Below are 17,619 nucleotides of genomic sequence, written 5' to 3' on the forward strand. Positions count from 1 at the left end.
CGTCCCGAGTGATCAGTCTCCACATTCACATGCTGCTCTTATTAATCAGCATTACAATCTTGCAATATTTGAGATGTTTTATTTGTTTTGTTAAGGGCATGCTTTGTAGTTCATATTGTGCCCACAAGGGGTCATTTCTCCTTTTCCTTTATTTGGTTCCTGCTAAACAATGTTAACTTGATGATTAACTGACAGTGTTTTCCCAAAGCATCTTCCCTCCATGGCCAAAGGAGGGAGGTGTAGAGGTGAGCTGGGTCGTCCCTTCACCACTGAACTTTGGTTGGGTTTCTAGAGTCAATTAAACTGAACTCTTGTATCATCTCGTTACTGAGCTCGTCTGTGCTGTGCTTCTCACCATACTTGCAGAAATTATTTATTTCTTTTTTAACAGTCAGCAATGGTGTTTTTTATTTATCTTCTAATTAGGCCTCAGCTTCAGTTATGGGAACTCTGAATGTCACAACTGACTGTATTTTTAGCGCTGTAAGAGTCCAAAGAAAACTGAAAGAAGAATGGAAAAAAGACTGATGCATTTGCAGTGATCAGCCAGTAGAGGGCCTTGAGTAACACAAGCATGCAGGTCTTCATACTTTCAAGTATATTGATGTCTTCTGAGGACACACCTATCTTTTTTTAATCTCATGCATTACTGTTTGTACTGGATTTTAGTGTTTAGGAGATGCTCGAAGGATTTGTCGGGTTTATTAGAACATTTTGGTTCTGTGTCCCAGGAGTTTTGGGAAGACACTTGGAAGAAAGGGCGGGGCTACAGGCCCCAGATGTCTACTTATTTCTGCAGCTGTGATTAATGTGTAGTGTGATGTTTCTCACTCTGGGGAGGATGCAGGAGAAAAACAAGTCCAATAATGATGGTGCTGGAGAAGGACCACCATTGGAGCCCTACACGGAGTTCTGCAGCAAAGACCTCCACATTCACAATTCTTACTGGATTAAATCTTTTTTTTTTTTTCTTTGTGCAATGCAGTTCTAGATATTCCAGTTCCAGAGATGCATGCTTCCTTTATATTTTAGTCACACAGGAAGTCAAGAAATAGAAAAGCCAAAGCCAGCCCCTGCCTGCCAATCAACGCTTATGCTTACTACAATCCTCTCTGCCAGCGTCAACCCTTACACTGGCTCCGCCCCCCTCCTGTAGCAAGCCTTACACTGGCTCCGCCCCCGTCCTGTATCGAGCCTTACACCCTTGATTTGTTATCAGCAGCTGACGTGGTCGTCGGCCAACTCCCATGCCGATGCCGCGCTGACTGGCCCCGTCCTACCCGTGTACCTGTCCATGTTTCCTCCTGCGTGTGCCTGTGTGTTTAGGTGCGAGTGATCTCATTGGTGTACATATAAACATAGAATATGTTAAGGAGAAACCCCGATGGACATGTATGCATAAATACATATGACATGTTGAGAAATCCCCTGTTGAACATGTAAACCTTTTTTAACTTTGTTTCAGACATCCCTGTTTTCGTTACCAATGCTCTTATTTACAAACAAAGCCTTTTTCTGTAATGTGCCTATGCTATACTGGGAGAGAAAGTATACATTTTAATTTTGCCTTTCATATGAAACATATTCAAACCTGAGAATTAAATAAAGTAATTATTCAACTATGAAGAGTTGACTGTACTTATCTTAACATAGTGGTGCATGACAACACATCTTTGTTAAATTTTCATTTATTCTGCAAATATCTGTAAAAATGATACAACAGTCCTAGGAGCATTTGTACGGGGGATACAGGCCAACATTTTAAACAATCAGGATTTCTTTTTTTATTTTTCCTTGAGGAAAAATGTACAAGACAATGACGTGCAGCGGTACTGATGCTTTAACTGGACTACAGAGAACCATCTCCAGGCCCAACGGCATTGTGGGACATATTGACCAAAAAAGAAATCAAAATAAAACTCCACAGTGAGCTGTGCAGTATGAATTTCGTACCTCATCTACCAAACGTTTACGGGGACACATACTCCCTTCTATGTCTGCACAGCAGTTCCTGTCCAGCAGATCAAGTCAGAGGACGTCTGGCCTGTCAGAGGGTCTCCTTCCACTCTTAACGTATTCACGTCTGGTCATCTTCGCTCCTCTCTTTGTAACAAATGTCCCCACCCCTCAAAAAAAAAAAAAAAAAAAAAAAAAACCAACCCAGTGTGGCTGTGAGCATCCCTGCGTACCCCTGCGTCTTGGCCTGGGAAACCCCAGGGCGCAGGGTTAAAGAATGCTGGGGGCTGGACATGCCAGCACTGTCCTCCAGTGATCCTGTTGTTGCAATCACATCTGTCTTTTACACATAACTCAAAAATGACACGGTCCTGTGCTGTAGATCCCGCAGGTGCGACATCTGTCCCCTGAACAAGATCACCTGCAGTCAGTCACTTCTTCAGTCACACCCTGGAAAGACACACACACACATTACTATAGGACTCACCCAAATATCTAGTCTACATTTGATGATTTTTTATAGTAATGTTGGCTTGTCATTTGCTAAGGACCCAGCTACAATGCAGTAATGTTTTTGATTTAAATACTGATAAACCATGAACTCAATACCAACCCTAACCCCTAAGCCTAGACCCTGACCTAACCAAACCTGAACAATGGAATAGACTTAAACTCTAGTCTCTGCCAAATCTCTTTCTTTACTGAGGTTATAATCAGCCTCTCATATGCACATATTCTACCTAAAACCACAAGGTAAATGTACATGCAGTAATTGTACATGTAGAAGAGCAGGTATTAACACCGCATTTAACGTTTGTAAAAAATTGTCCCATTATGTTCACACAACATAACGTAAAGAACACATACAAGATGGGCCTCACCTTGCTTTTCACTGGTAGTGTGTTCAGTTGTCGTCTTTGTGGTCTGGTCTTTCGTGGTCAGATCTTTCGTGGTCTGGTCTTTCGTGGTCAGATCTTTCGTGGTCAGATCTTTCGTGGTGAGGCAGCTCACCTTCACATCTCTCTCATCCTGTGCCGACTGCAGGGAAGCTTTACCCTTGGCTACAGAGGATGAAGCCTTCATCTCCATGGTTTCCGTCTCGTCAGGCTGTGCGCCCCCTGGTGGTGGGGGCCCTTTTGTGTGTCTTGTGAACCATCTCCGGACCAGCTCTTCTCCCAGGCTGCTTGCCTTGGCGAGGTCCTCCAGCTGCTCATCCACGAGTCTGCCGTGCGTGTCCAAGTGCTCCTGAAGCACGGTGACGTCCGCTTTCACAAAGTCCTCCTCGTCCACCATGGACTGGTAGCTGTCTAGCCACTTAAGCTGGCCATTTTTCAAGACATAGCGACAGTCCCCAAACCAGCGCACCACTTCGGGACGGGGAAGGCCGGTCTTGGCGATCAGTTCATTGTACAGTGGGCTACTTGGCCAGTGAGTGCGGGCAAAAGCTTGTTTTAGGAGGTGGAGCTGTTCGGGTGTCTTCTTACCCCGGTACGGGGTCTGGGAGGGGAGGGCTGGGGGCACTTTGGTGGTCTCTGGCTGGGGACTTCCATCTGTTTCAACTTTTCCATTAGATTCAGTGACTTTGAGCATTTTGAGGTTGATCTTTATTGGGTTCACCTTCGGTTCAGTTCCTGACGTGTCCTCCTTGTGTTTCTCATCTTTTACCTGCTGCATTTCCGACGACTGCTCAGCACCTCGGCTCACCTCTGCTGTGTCCTTAAATGCATCTTTCCTCCCGTTTTCACTCACGCCCTCTTCTTCCTCCAGCTCTTCCTCCTCCCGCTCGGCACGTTCCAGCTCCTCCTTTTTCTTCTCTGCCGCCACCCTCCTCCGTCGATCGGCAAACCAACCGTGGATCTCGCGCCGAGTCATTTTGGTCTCGGCCCGTAACCGGTCGACCTCTTCCCCAGACGGGTCGGTGTTCAGGCCAAAGCTGGCCTCCAGAGCACGCACCTGGTGAGGCTCCCTCTCTTTGTAGCGGATGGCTGTGAAGTCGGGGGAAGGTGGGCGGGGAGGACGTCTCGTGGGCGTGGGTGGGGTCGTCTGCTGCTGTTGTTGGCGTGAAGGGCTCAGGGGCATGTGCTGAGGTGTGTGGGGCCTCTCCGATATCACAGTGCTGTCTGAAACCTCCACACTGGCAGCGGAAGAGACTGCTGAGCTGGCGGTGGAGCCTGTAGTCTGACCACCAGTGCTCGACCTTGAGCCCTTGAGGTTACGAAAGTGGTATCGACGGTCACTGAACCACTTCCGGACCTCTCGGACTGACAGACCAGTGAGACTGGTGAGCCTGTCCACCTCCTCTTGATTGGGGAACTGGCTCACTAGGAAGCTCTCCTTTAGGGCAGATAACTGCTCTTGAGATTTTTTGGCTTTATAAAAGCTGGGGTCCAGGAAGCTGGTGGTGGGGAGAGTGCGTGAGTTTGCTGGTGTTGGGCTGTCCGGCTTGCTAGGGATGCAATCTGTGGTGCCTGATGCACTAGCCGGGCTAGCACTGACGGTACTGCTGGGACTAGCGTTACCGCTGCTCCTCACACCATCAAAGTTACCTTTAGCATCAGTGCTGCTCTTAATGTCTGTGCTACTTTTTAAAATGGTGCTTTTAAGGTTAGTGCTGTTTTTGTTGTCATTTACAGTTTTGAAGTTATTGCTGCTAGGCACAATGCTTTTGCTGTTGGAGCCCGGTGTAGTGACCTTACTATTGCTGTTGCCGATTGTTTTGCCATTGGTGCTGGCCCCGATGCTAATCACGCTAGCAGGACTGCTCATGCAGCTGGGGGAGCTGACACTGCTCATAATGCTGCTTGTGCAGCTGCTACTGTTAGCTCCGTTGCTAATGGTGAAATTTGCACTGTTGCTGCTTCCCACAGTGCCCACCACCATGCTGAGACCCTTCTCGGCCATCAGGGCAGCGGCAGGCTTTGCCTGCATGGGGGGCTTTGCAGCAGCCTGGGGCTTTGGGGTTACAGCGAGAGCAACAGGGGTGCTGCTTACCTGGATCCCGTTAGCCATCATGGGCTGCGTGACGATCACTCCTCCTTGGCCAACTAGGCTTCCCTGCAAAATGTGGGGGATACCAGTCGTCCCAAGTGAGGCCGGCAGGACGGTGATGGTTTGCTGTGGGGTGCTGTGGTGTGTTTGGCGCTGCTGCGTACCAGCAGGGGGAGCCGTCTGTATGATCGTGTTAAACATCTTCCGGCGGGCATCCTCAATCTCCTCTGGGGACCAGCTAATTCCTTGCTTAAGCCTCTGTGCTGTGAACCAGATTTTGATCTGCTCCTCTGGGTACTTGGTGACCACAGTCAGGTAGCACAGCTCTGCCTTGGTGGGATAGGGAAACTTACTAAAGGAGGTCTTCAGGAAGCTGCTGTTGTCCATGGATGCGTTGTAAGTGGGGATACTGCTGAGCGGAATCATCACCTTTGGCAGATTCCTGGAGCTCGAGGAAGCGGAGGAAGAGGAGGATGAGGAAGAGGAGGACAATGAGAGCGATGTCGACTGCTGGCTGAGGCTCCTGTTTTGAACCACGGAGACGACCTGCGTGATCGCCGTCTGCAGCATGGGCAAAGTCCCAGAGCCATTGACGATCTGAATGGCAGACGGAAGAGTGACTTTGCTCGCGGCTCCGTTGTGTACAATTGTGGGAACATGAGTGACGGTCACTGGTGTGGAGTCCATTGAATCCGACTGCTTGACGAGAGGAGTGATTGCATCATCGGTGGCGGCGTGAGAAACCACGATCCTCTTGGGTTCTGATTTCCCTTTCAGCATTTTCATGATGGGTGTTTTTGTGATGGATATCTCTGAATCCTTGGAGCCGGTGCTTTCACTGGGGCCCACAATCAAGTTCTGCTCCACCATGACCTTTCTGTCTTTCTTCTTGAGCTGGAGGGTAGTGGTCAGTGTGCTGGGGTGGACCCGGGCGTTGTGCAAGGCCAGACCTTCAAATTTAGCTGCGCTCACCCCACAGTCCACGCAGAGAAAGGATGGGTCTGAGCGGAACTCCGGGTGCCCGCTGTAGACGTGGTCCAGAAAGAGGTTCAGGTCCTGGGTCTCAAAATTACAGGGCCTGCAGGTGTAAGTTCCGCTGTCTTTTTGGACTTCACCTGCATCCTGCCCAGAAGAATCGGACAGACAACGGAATACCTTCCCACCAGCTTCATCCTTGTGGGAAAAGCTGCTCTCTTTGGACGAGGGAGACGTGTTACCCTGCTCCATGTCCTCGTGCAGATGCAACGCTTTCACAGGTATCATGCAGGGTATCGTGGATTTCCTCTTGCTAGCCATGTCTCTTGATAAGGTATCTCCACTGAAATTCCTTTACCCGACTTGGACTCCAACCCTATAGAGTGTCCATGGATAGGAAGTTGGTGTGGAACATGACTGTCAGTCCACAATGACTTTTTTTAACAGGTTGAATTTAAGGCATCACCTGCAAAGTAAAGAACAAAGATTTTGTTAGCAGTTGTGACAAGACAGCATCCCATTTGAAAGTGAATCTGAGCCGATTGAACTGAAAATGACAGAAGGAACAGTGAAAATGAAGCGATGAGCCCAAATGATGGATAACTCTGTTAAAACAAACACAGGCACCAGACCCATAGGCCAGATTTTCAAAGAGCCATTCACAGCCTCTTATTCAGTTTTAGTTAGTGCTCACAAGCTGCCGGTTCTGCCTCGTCTCATGTGCTGCTCCCCTTGATACAACCGTGCTGAAACGGAACTGCTTTACCCGCGATTCAAACCCAACACATGAAAAGAAGGTACGTGGAGGTACACCGAGAACAACACAATGGATATAGTGAGGTGTTTCATTTGTTTTCCTTATGTTTCTTTGTCCTTTAGTGTCACTAGAGAACGACCCAACGGGTTTCCCCGTCACACCGCGTGTTCTCGTGTTTGATCAGCTTCTTCCCGCATCTCTGCCGTGCTTGGACACGTGTGTCTCCAGTGCATGTGCCTGCTGCACCTCTGTCCTCCGTCCCAGACTGCCACCGTCTTCGTGACAAGTCCTGCCAAAGCCCTGTATATAGGTCACAGTTCTTCTTACAGCTGCTATAAGAATGACTCTTATACGAATGAGTGAAATGATTCTGAATTCTAAAGACTCGTTTACAGTGTCACTTTAGCTTCATAATTAGTGTAAAACCATACATTCCTTCACAAATGAAAACCAAGTTTATTGAGTGTGAACTTTACAAGCAGGCCGACGGAGAATAGAGAAGGGTTTGGTCACCTGAGGCGCTACATATTCACCTCATCCTCACTGGATGATTTAATCTGTTCAGAGATGACAGAAAAGGCCCCACACACTAGTGAAGGTGTGACCTCGGGGGTGACCTCAAGAATGGGTGCTGGTGGTGAAGGGCTGCCCACAGGGTGGCCACAGTGCTGACACCAACCAGCGTTTCAGCTTCACGGACCTGTGATGTTACAGACGGAAGCTGGTTCACTCGCCCCTGCTATCTACATCCGTCCATAGGACATGTGCATTTCAACGGCACTATTTGCGGATCCCGGCGTATTGCTAGGCCTCTACGGTATCCGTTCCCGTCTGTTTCTCGTGACCAGTACTCATTCCCTCTGACCAGTACTCATTCCCTCTGACCAATACTCATTCCCTCTGACCAATACTCATTCCCTCTGACCAATACTCATTCCCTCTGACCAATACTCATTCCCTCTGACCAGTACTCATTCCCTCTGACCAGTACTCATTCCCTCTGACCAATACTCATTCCCTCTGACCAATACTCATTCCCTCTGATCACTTTTGGTAGCATTTACAATCCAAAAAACTAAAAAAATTTAGATTCAATACTGTGGCAGGAAGGAGCCCCACCCCTACACCCCTCACCCCCACACAGACCCCTCTGCACCCAGTAGAGTGAAGTGACCTTTAGCGAGGCCAGGCTGCTAGCCTGCCACTCAGTTCTGCATGATGGGGCAAGGGCCTGCCAAGACGGCAGGGTCACATGACCAACACAAAGGGGCTGTGGAGTGGGCAGAGCCTACCAAACGTCACGTGGGTTAGATGGGTTAGACCCCCGGGGGAGGAGGAACGAGGGAGTGTAGACGCTGAGTGGGGGCTGGGCAACTGGACCAGGGCTTGTGTGTGTGCGTGCGTGTGTGTGTGTGTGTGCGCGCATCAATGCATGCGGGACTGTGTGCACGCGTGAACGTGTCGGGGGGGGGGGGGGGGGGGGCAGTCAAGAGTGGGCAGTGGAAGCAGCCATGTTTTCGCAAGGAATTTTCTGCCCCGATACCCCCCACACCACCACACCCGATCCCCCTCCCCCATCTAACAATCACACGGCCGTTCTGCCCCACCCCTCCCCCGCTCTCTCCTCCTCTCCTCTGGCACACTCTGAAGCTTCTGGAATGTTCCACCATGTCCTGTTCAGTCCGCGGCCAACCCGAGCCGGCCTCACTGCGTGTGCGGTGCGCGCCCTAGGGGGAGGCCAGGGCCCACTCGACGTCGCCCACACCTACGGACGCTCCTCGCACACAGCTAGGACCAGCTCACAGAACTGGACGCCCCCGAGTCCCATAGAATCACGGCTTCTTAGTATGCGTCCGTAGTGAAACTCGCTCTTGTCCCTGGCTCAAAAAAAAAAGCCGTCTGAACATTTTGCCCAAGTCAGTCTGAGTCACTGGTAAAATCTCCTCTGACTCACATGGTTTCCAGAAAGACCCGCAGATGCACCATAACGCCAGCATCACAGAACTCGCTGAACACAGTCATCGTTAAATGGCGAGAAGACACAAAACCAAAACTATGGGGACTGGCTTAGGCACTTACCTGGAGCTCTGAGGCCTGTGTGATGAACTAACCTCCACTAGTACGGCACATATCCCCCTCGCCATGCTGGGTTAACCCCACCCCCCCAGGGCTGGGCTAACAACCCCCCCACCCCTCTGGCTGTGTTACACCCCCCCCCCCCCTCCCCCCAGGGTTGAGCTAACACCCTCTCGGGCTGGGTTACCCCCCACACTACAGTGCTCATCTTCCTAGCCCCCCCATGCCTGTCTATTTTAGATTCACAGCACAATCGGGGCCGTCTCCTCTAAACACAAGTCCCTTCTCACTGGTTCAAACCTTGACTGTCCCCTCCAGATGGACAGAGTCGGGGTGGGTGACCACTGTCTGTGTCCATTTCACTCTGTGTGTAGATCCCCCCCCCCCGCCCCCCCACGCACGTCTGCATGACTGCCCCTCCCCCATTCGGCTTCCCTTCAACAAGTTCAGCCCAGTCTGCCGGGTCGACTACGCCACTGGTGTGTTACTATCCCCATGGCAACCAGCCACCGTCAACCCCCCAGACACAGAGTCGCTCACTTGCACACTCGCACATACACACCACACACACACACATGCAGGCACACAGGCGCGCGCACACACACACGCAGGCACACGTACAAGCATGCACACACACCCACACACACCTTTAAGTTCCATGCTTTCACTGGCTTGGTTTTTTCCGCAAGTGCCTGTGAGTGAGACTTGGTACTGCTTCTGTTTCAGAGCTCGGAGTCTGTGTGTCCTAGGTGTGGTTGTCTGTGCTGACAGACCCACCGGCCCTGGCTGCCGCTCGCTCCCCGGGGTCCCGCCACACAAGCCTCACACACACACACAGCCCGATACACACACACACTGAAGCACCAGACACACACACACACCAAACCGCCCAACGCGTGCACACACACACACACACCGCCCAACGCACACACACCAAACCGCCCAACGCACAAACTGAACCAAACCTCACGACACACACACACCGAACCGCCCGACACACACACACACCGAACCGCCCGACACACACACACACCGAACCGCCCGACACACACCGAACCGCCCGACACACACCGAACCGCCCGACACACACCGAACCGCCCGACACACACCGAACCGCCCGACACACACAAACACACACACCGAACCGCCCGACACACACAAACACACACACCGAATCGCCCGACACACACAAACACACACACCGAATCGCCCGACACACACAAACACACACACCGAATCGCCCGACACACACACCGAACCAAATCGCCGACACACACACGCACACACCGAATCGCCCGACACACACACGCACACACCGAATCGCCCGAATCGCCCGACACACACACACACCGAACCGCCCGACACACACCGAACCGCCCGACACACACCGAACCGCCCGACACACACCGAACCGCCCGACACACACCGAACCGCCCGACACACACCGAACCGCCCGACACACACAAACACACACACCGAATCGCCCGACACACACAAACACACACACCGAATCGCCCGACACACACACCGAACCAAATCGCCGACACACACACGCACACACCGAATCGCCCGACACACACACGCACACATCGAATCGCCTGAATCGCCCGACACACACACGCACACACCGAATCGCCCGACACACACACGCACACACCGAATCGCCCGACACACACACGCACACACCGAATCGCCCGACACACACACGCACACACCGAATCGCCCGACACACACACGCACACACGAAATCGCCCAACACACACACACACACACACACACACACACACACACACACACCCCGAACCTCCCAACACACAGACACACACACTGAACTGCCAGACACACAGACCGAACCACCAAACAAGCACACTGGATCGCATGAGACACACCCCCACACACCGAACCATCACAACCTGGGCAAGCTATGGTGTTGCATGTCTCTGGGCCTATGGGTCTCTGTATTTATACAAGACCTTTGGGCTGTTACCGAGGGTAACGGCAGCGGCCTACGTCTGCCTGCGAGGCGTCTCTGCAGTTTGGTGGTTACACGTGCGTCTGAAGGGCTGCGCCGAGAGGGGAAGCATGCGTGACTTGAACTGGCCGACTCGAAGGTCTCGATTAACTTCCCACCACGGTGTGGCTTTGGCAGGTCAGCTGAGACCAGCAGTTAAGGTGTTAAAGCTCAGTCGAAAAAAAAAAAAAAAGGAGAGGAGAGGAGGGGAAAAATGGCGGCACAGCACGCGCTGTCCTAAAATGGCCGACATCACAGTGTCTTACCCAGCGAGGCAGTGCAACGCCAGCTTCAGCTGACCAGAAAGCGCTAGCGGAGACGCCAGGGCCCCCAGCTGCCCAGACACCACCTCTCCAGCCCTGGCCTGCCACTGCACATAGATCTGCAACTACACTCTTGACTGTGAAAAGAAAATACATCACACAAACACAGAACTACACAATAGACCCAAGTGTTGTTCTAACCAACTTCATCATTCATATTTATAGTTATTTCACTGATTTATAGATTATTCTTGGTGCCACATTTCCTACTGAACAGTTTAAAAACAAATGCACTTTCTTGGCAGACACAACGCTGGGGTAACAAATACAAACAAAGCTGGCATCTCCTAAGGGCCCCACATGGCTGTGATTCCTCAAGAGGGGGTCCCCAGTAAAGGTGCAGGCACGGCTCTAGAGTTTAAATGCAGAACACTCAAGCTAGTGTATCTCCCCCTGGTAAACAGGCAGGCCCTTCCTCCAGACTGGGGACCGAACATGCCTGGAAGGACATCCAGCACATCAGCCCCCCCCCCCCCCCCCCCCCCCCCCCACACACACACACACTAAGTTTTGAAAATGTATAGATGCATAATTTCTTGCATTGCATATTAGGAGTATTAGCGTTACATGGCCTGGCTGACACACCACGCTCATGATGATCACGTTTACCATCATACACATTACACACTAGTCTAGCTGTAATCTTACAAATTATTTAGAGTCTATTATTTAAAGAATTGGCTACAAAGTTATCACCGAGTGCATCAATGCCTGATAACTAATGACACTATTCTAGGGATGTAGGAATGCAGCCTTAACGGACTGTTATTAACGACCGTAAACTTGTGTGACTAAGTAATGTTCAGGTCCATTATGGTACACACACACAGGTGATGTGCAGCCTCCGTCCGCGTGCACTGGGATCACACACCCGGACTACCAAAGTAACTCCAGCGATCTTTACAAGCAACAGTGACCGCTGGTCACGTAGTCGCTCATTTAATAAAACTAAAACCATTCTACGGTCAGTGGATGAAACGTGTGGTCCCACTACGCACGTTAAAGAATGATAGAACAAGAAACACGAAATCCTGATACAACTTTGAACATTGCGACATTGTTGCTAGCGCGTGCCGTGGTGGGGCAACAAACACACTCGAACAGCCCCAGCGCGAGCGAGACTATACCCCATATACCCCCATATACCCCCAAACCAGACCCCCCCACCTACTGTCGCCATTTTACACAACACACTTCACCTACCCGTCAACTAAACTGCCCCTGCGTATCGCATCAAACGCATCGTACGGCTGCGACCACAACTTTGCGCCCCACACACACACACACACGTCGTGTCGGATGTTGTCCACAACAGTCCAACGCAACTTACCGCGCACTTGATCCCAAATAAACGGCGAGAAACAGTCAGCTTTACTAAACACGGCACTAAATAAATAAACACCGCGATCTCCTGGATCTATACGAGCCCGGGGGGGCCGCTCTCTCTCTCCGTGTGTAGGCTGTAGATACTGGGCGCCAGGAGCGACGACAGGCCCCTCGGTCCTGTTTATTCGCATCGATGTGGGTCGAGAGAGGGGAACAGAAGCCGCGGCGCACCTACCCGGGCACGGGCACGTGATCGCCGCGTCCCCGCCCCCCCTCCCGATCAACACCAGCTCGCCCAGCGCTCCCAGCTCCATTAGATCACGGAGGTGTACTGGGTTGTGGTGCCACCATCAGCGCAGGTTTATATATCACTCCGGTTCTGGGACACTGGACACGCCACCTGGTTCGGTGGTTTACTTTCTTTTCAAACGTTTCAAGTGAAAAATAGACGTTTTATGTCACCGACACAAACATGTGATCTGTTTCTACCCAATTAAAATGTATAATAAAAGCTGCCTTGGTTGTGAGTATCATTATCAATGGAGGATCACAGTTGTGTCCAGACCCAGAAACAAAGTGGCGAGAGTGTAAAGACCAGTTAGCTCGGTCGTCATGACAGCAGGGTGGACGTGATCAGGTTTGGATAACCCGAGTTTTTACGATCGGGTTAAAACGATACAATTATTCGTACTTAATTCATAATTTACTAATAAGCGTAGTGAATCATCACTAATGCTTAGACACGGTATACGATTAGACTATTCATTCGTTAATTTTTCCATTCATCCTTCATTCTAAATATAACCGTTATTGATTTTTAGAAGATGGTCGTTTGAAAATGTAAAATTAACTATAAAATTAACTATATGTGGAATCTAGCGGTCGGTCCTCTGCGGGTGGTCTGGTACTGTAGTACTGACGTGTGTTCGCCCAGAAAAGAGACGACAGTGAGGTCCTGCGGACGTAACCCCAACCAGAACACTACCCATGGTGACTGCAAACTAAACTTTTGTTGGCCTAAAATGTTTAGGTTACTGAGCTAAGGGGAAATTTATACCAGTATGTAGCGTTTTAGTAAATTATGGGTTCTGGTGGAGCATTGCTTGTTTAAAAATATGCAGTGTTAATTGTTGTCAGATGGAAACCAGATTAATTCCCTCACTCAGATATGATACAAATCAACCTTCTGTTTTGTGCTGTAATGCTGAGCAGTTAACTGCGGGGGGCGCTCTTATTGTTTTGGGCCGTGGTTTTAAGACCCACACAGATCTCGGATTGGTGAGGAGTGGAAACGTCGCACTCGGTGATTGGAGGAGACAGCAGGGTCGAGACCTTCCTAGGCATGCGCAGTAGGTGTACAGTTTTCAGCGTTAATTTTACGTGTCAGCAGTGTCTCGTACTAATTCACTAGTTTGTAATCTGGTGAGGGAAATCAAAAGCATTAAAGTTAGGTTTCGTTGTTATTAAAGATACGTATTTATTAACTAAGGTTTCATAATCTTTGACGAATTGCTCGCGGAGGCAATTGTGGAGAATGACTAACAGCTCTAAGAGGAAAGAAGAAGTTAATGTGGCCAACGGTGGTGTGAAGCTGTCCGCCTGGAGCAGAGCGATCAGCAGCAGAGCCGTGTGGCGCGAGAAGGTTAGTGGCGCGAGAAGGTTAGTGGCACGAGAAGGTTAGTGGCACGAGAAGGTTAGTGGCACGAGAAGGTTAGTGGCACGAGAAGGTTAGTGGCACGAGAAGGTTAGTGGCTAGCACGGCTAAGTAACGTACGGCACAGTGCGGGTTTGTGAGCTTTGTCACGACACTAACTAGGCTAGCCAGGGTTTCGTGTCGTGATGTGTGCTAGATGTGTGTTCAGGTAGGGTTTCGTAGTCTAGCTAGATGTGTGTTCAGGTAGGGTTTTGTAGTCTTAACTGGATGTGTGTTCAGGTAGGGTTTTGTAGTCTTAACTGGATGTGTGTTCAGGTAGGGTTTTGTAGTCTTAACTGGATGTGTGTTCAGGTAGGGTTTTGTAGTCTTAACTGGATGTGTGTTCAGGTAGGGTTTTGTAGTCTTAACTGGATGTGTGTTCAGGTAGGGTTTCGTAGGCTTAACTGGATGTGTGTTCAGGTAGGGTTTCGTAGGCTTAACTGGATGTGTGTTCAGGTAGGGTTTCGTAGGCTTAACTGGATGTGTGTTCAGGTAGGGTTTCGTAGTCTTAACTGCATGTGTGTTCAGGTAGGGTTTCGTAGTCTTAACTGCATGTGTGTTCAGGTAGGGTTTCGTAGTCCAGCTAGATGTGTGTTCAGTTAGGCAGCGAGTCGCCTCCCCATGAGCTCAAGTAACGTTTCGAGACCTGACGGATTTAATCTGAGACTGCTGTGAGAGTGATGACAGGAATGCATAGCTTAACATAGCTAGCCAGGTTCAGTTGTGCTGCAGTGATTTTATTCCCAGAGTTGTGCTGCAGTGATTTGTTTATCCCCAGATCATTTTTACATAGCTAGCCATTAAGCTTCGAATCATGAAGCTAGCTCGTAAACTCGTGTAGTATTGGTAAATGAAATCTGATCTCCACGCCAGTTGGCTGTTATAGGTTATAGTAAAAAGACGAGTACGCGTTCTGTGCGAAGTGTCATTTGATTTAACTAATTTAAAACTTTTTTAAATGATACTATCACCTTGGTAACTGAAGTTGTAAACAGGACTTAATTATAGGAAGTGTCCAGTTACATGCATGAATTGTAATGAAATACTTTCTCTTTGCAGGATGAATTTTTAGATGTTGTCTACTGGTTCCGGCAAATCATCGCTATTATACTAGGAGTAATATGGGGTGTTGCTCCGCTGAAGGGCTTCCTCGGTATAGCCATGTAGGTATCCAGTCTGGGACGAGGCTGAAAAAATGGTAGACTGTAGTAATGACAGCTGTACATTTGTTATCAATAAAACACCACCGAACCATCATCTGTACCATATGAGACGCTCACAGCACACACAAGTGTTTGCAAGATACAAATAAGGCAGCTGATAAATCAGTCATCTGGGTTCAGTATTGCAAGGGGGCAGTATTACGATAACAATAAATGACCAATATGATGTGCTTCCCTAGATATAACATGCAGTGGGAAAAAATACAAACAAACGCGATGCAGGCGATTGACTCTTTGTGACTGACTGTGTTTCTCCGTCTCTCAGATTCTGCATCATCAATGCGGGGGTGCTGTATGTTTACTCCAGCAGTTTCCAGCAGGTGGACGAGGAGGAATACGGAGGCGCGTGGGAGCTCACCAAAGAAGGCTTCATGACCTCTTTTGCTTTATTCCTGGTAACATTTCTTTCTGCTAATGTCTGACAGACATGTGGATTCTGCTGTGCCAGGGTGTTAGCTTGGCAATTTTTTGTCTGGTTCATGTCAATGATTAATTGACATGCTGTGTTTGTTAGGGTGTTTACAAGTGGTGCTTAGAGCAATATTATGCCAGCACTTAATGTTGGTGCATCTCCATAATGGTGAATTTGTAAGTGTGTCATGCAGTGTAACCTTTGCTCGTGTGGCTGTGTGACTTCGTCTGTGCGTAGTGTGCTGTTCTGAGAGGTTCTGAAGCCTCACTGGTAGGACAGAACCATAATTTTAGATATACTGGCAACCAAGACTAAAGAAAGGCCCCCAACAGTCTATCATTGTCAGTTATTCTTCTCTTTTCAAGGGCCGGTCATGTGCTATAGAGGGGGTTCCTTATTGTGTATAGATTAACCGCAGAATTTCTTTTTTGCAGAAACTTTCATCTTTTAGTTTTGAAATACAGTTCTGAAAATCGGATCAGGTCTTCACCATTTTGTTTAAAGTAGAATTAAACTTTTTCAGCTTTGCTTGCACTAACATTTGTGCTACTGATATTGTGATTTGGTTCTGTTTAATGATTTGTAGATTTGATGCTTATTTTTTATAAATGCGGTTTCTTGTAATAGTTCATTTGATATGTAATTAAAATGTAATTGTATTTATTCATATATGGCATTATATGAAGTATCATGTATAGTTATGTGTGATTAAATGCAAATGAACAGAAGTTAGTTAGGGCATCATTATTATTACTGTAGTCACCCTGCTGTTGTGCTGTGTTGATAGGTGGTGTGGATCATATTCTACACAGCACTGCACTACGACTGAAGACTGAGGATCTGTTATGAAGCATGATGAAAGTTTTATGTGAAACGGTAGGCTGGAATGGACAGCGCCTCCGTGGGTTACCAGCAGCATATCAGAACCTTGCAACTGAGGTGCATCATGGGTAAAGCGAAAGCTGTCCTGATCCATGGGACATGAGTATTCAGCTAAATCTCTCCATTGCACTGCCAGGGTTCAGGATTCTCTGATTTTGGTTTTTTTTTCTTGACTTTGATCTACCAAGTTAGAAATTAATTTAAAATTGATCACATTTAGTGTCTAAATCAAATAGTCTTCTCATCTTCTGAGTTGAGGATTTCAAGCATGTGTAAATTCTGTAAAGTTTCCATTTGAACTCAGCTACAGTGTATTGATTAATTTGTATTTCTGGTCATTTCTCCTCCAATGTGACTGTACTTCTCAGTATTTTATAGTGTATTATTAGAAGTGCAAATGTACTCGTCAGCTTATAGTACTCTGGTACATAATTAGGCATTGGAGAGACTGTATTTTCTGGTTGAATTTTTCTGAGGAGTCAAAATTAAAACATGGGCTTTGTTGGCTCAGTTTTTCCAGTGAACGTGGTGGTTTTTGCTGCTCAATGAGGGTGTGTTGAGAGGGGCTTCGTCCCACAGCCCTTCAGAGATGTGGGACCACAACCCTGCCTTCGTTTATTTGTTGGCATAAATTGTAAAGGATGCCCTTCCTCCGATGGCAGATTTATACAATTTGATGTTCTGGACTTGTAACACCACCTAGAAAAGCAGGACACGGGTGAGCGTGTTTGTCAGGACACACAGTGCCTTGCGAATATTCATACCCTTCTCATCACTTATTCATACCCTAACCCATAGTATTCATTGTGTAAATGCACTCCACACATTGCAGATTTTTATTTGTAAATTTTTTTTAACCATGTATTTCCACTTCACTTCACAATTACTTGCTACTTTGTGATTGTCCACCACATAAAATCCCAATAAAATACATTTAAGTTTGTGGGTGTAATGTGAATAAATGTGGAAAATTTTGAGGGGTGTGAATATTTTTTCA

General features: G+C 48.6%; 3 protein-coding genes across 5 annotated transcripts in view; 2 read left to right on the forward strand and 1 right to left on the reverse strand.

The window, feature by feature from the left end:
* The window catches only part of plcg1 (phospholipase C, gamma 1), a 32,122-nt gene extending 30,496 nt beyond the window's left edge, over nt 1-1,626 (forward strand). Inside the window, 1 exon segment of the mRNA XM_077018974.1 lies at nt 1-1,626. This exon segment is cut by the window's left edge and continues 1,089 nt beyond it. The gene's annotated coding sequence lies outside the window, so the exon portion shown is untranslated.
* An 88-nt stretch (nt 1,627-1,714) lies between these two features.
* Nucleotides 1,715-12,668, reverse strand: zhx3b (zinc fingers and homeoboxes 3b). Of its 2 annotated transcripts, none has more exons than XM_077018975.1 (3): nt 12,417-12,668; nt 2,838-6,385; nt 1,715-2,406 (listed from the first exon to the last, which is right to left on the reverse strand). In XM_077018975.1, the coding sequence occupies exons 2-3, from the start codon at nt 6,238-6,240 to the stop codon at nt 2,396-2,398; spliced, it is 3,414 nt and encodes a 1,137-aa protein (XP_076875090.1). In that variant the 5' UTR covers nt 6,241-6,385; nt 12,417-12,668; the 3' UTR covers nt 1,715-2,395. The 2 variants fall into 2 exon arrangements, with proteins under 2 accessions (XP_076875090.1, XP_076875091.1); XM_077018976.1 differs by lacking the exon at nt 12,417-12,668 and adding an exon at nt 11,030-11,518.
* Nucleotides 12,669-12,944: 276 nt separating this feature from the next.
* Nucleotides 12,945-17,141, forward strand: rab5if (RAB5 interacting factor). Of its 2 annotated transcripts, XM_077018981.1 has the most exons (7): nt 12,945-13,049; nt 13,292-13,402; nt 13,670-13,761; nt 13,902-14,054; nt 15,165-15,268; nt 15,594-15,723; nt 16,528-17,141. In XM_077018981.1, exons 4-7 carry the CDS (start codon nt 13,947-13,949, stop codon nt 16,567-16,569), a joined length of 384 nt encoding a protein of 127 aa, XP_076875096.1. In that variant the 5' UTR covers nt 12,945-13,049; nt 13,292-13,402; nt 13,670-13,761; nt 13,902-13,946; the 3' UTR covers nt 16,570-17,141. The 2 variants fall into 2 exon arrangements, with proteins under 2 accessions (XP_076875096.1, XP_076875095.1); XM_077018980.1 differs by lacking the exons at nt 12,945-13,049; nt 13,292-13,402; nt 13,670-13,761 and having other exon boundaries at nt 13,769-14,054.
* Nucleotides 17,142-17,619: the final 478 nt, after the last annotated feature.

The sequence above is a fragment of the Brachyhypopomus gauderio genome, chromosome 10 (assembly GCF_052324685.1).
Source record: "Brachyhypopomus gauderio isolate BG-103 chromosome 10, BGAUD_0.2, whole genome shotgun sequence".
Lineage (NCBI taxonomy): Eukaryota > Metazoa > Chordata > Actinopteri > Gymnotiformes > Hypopomidae > Brachyhypopomus > Brachyhypopomus gauderio.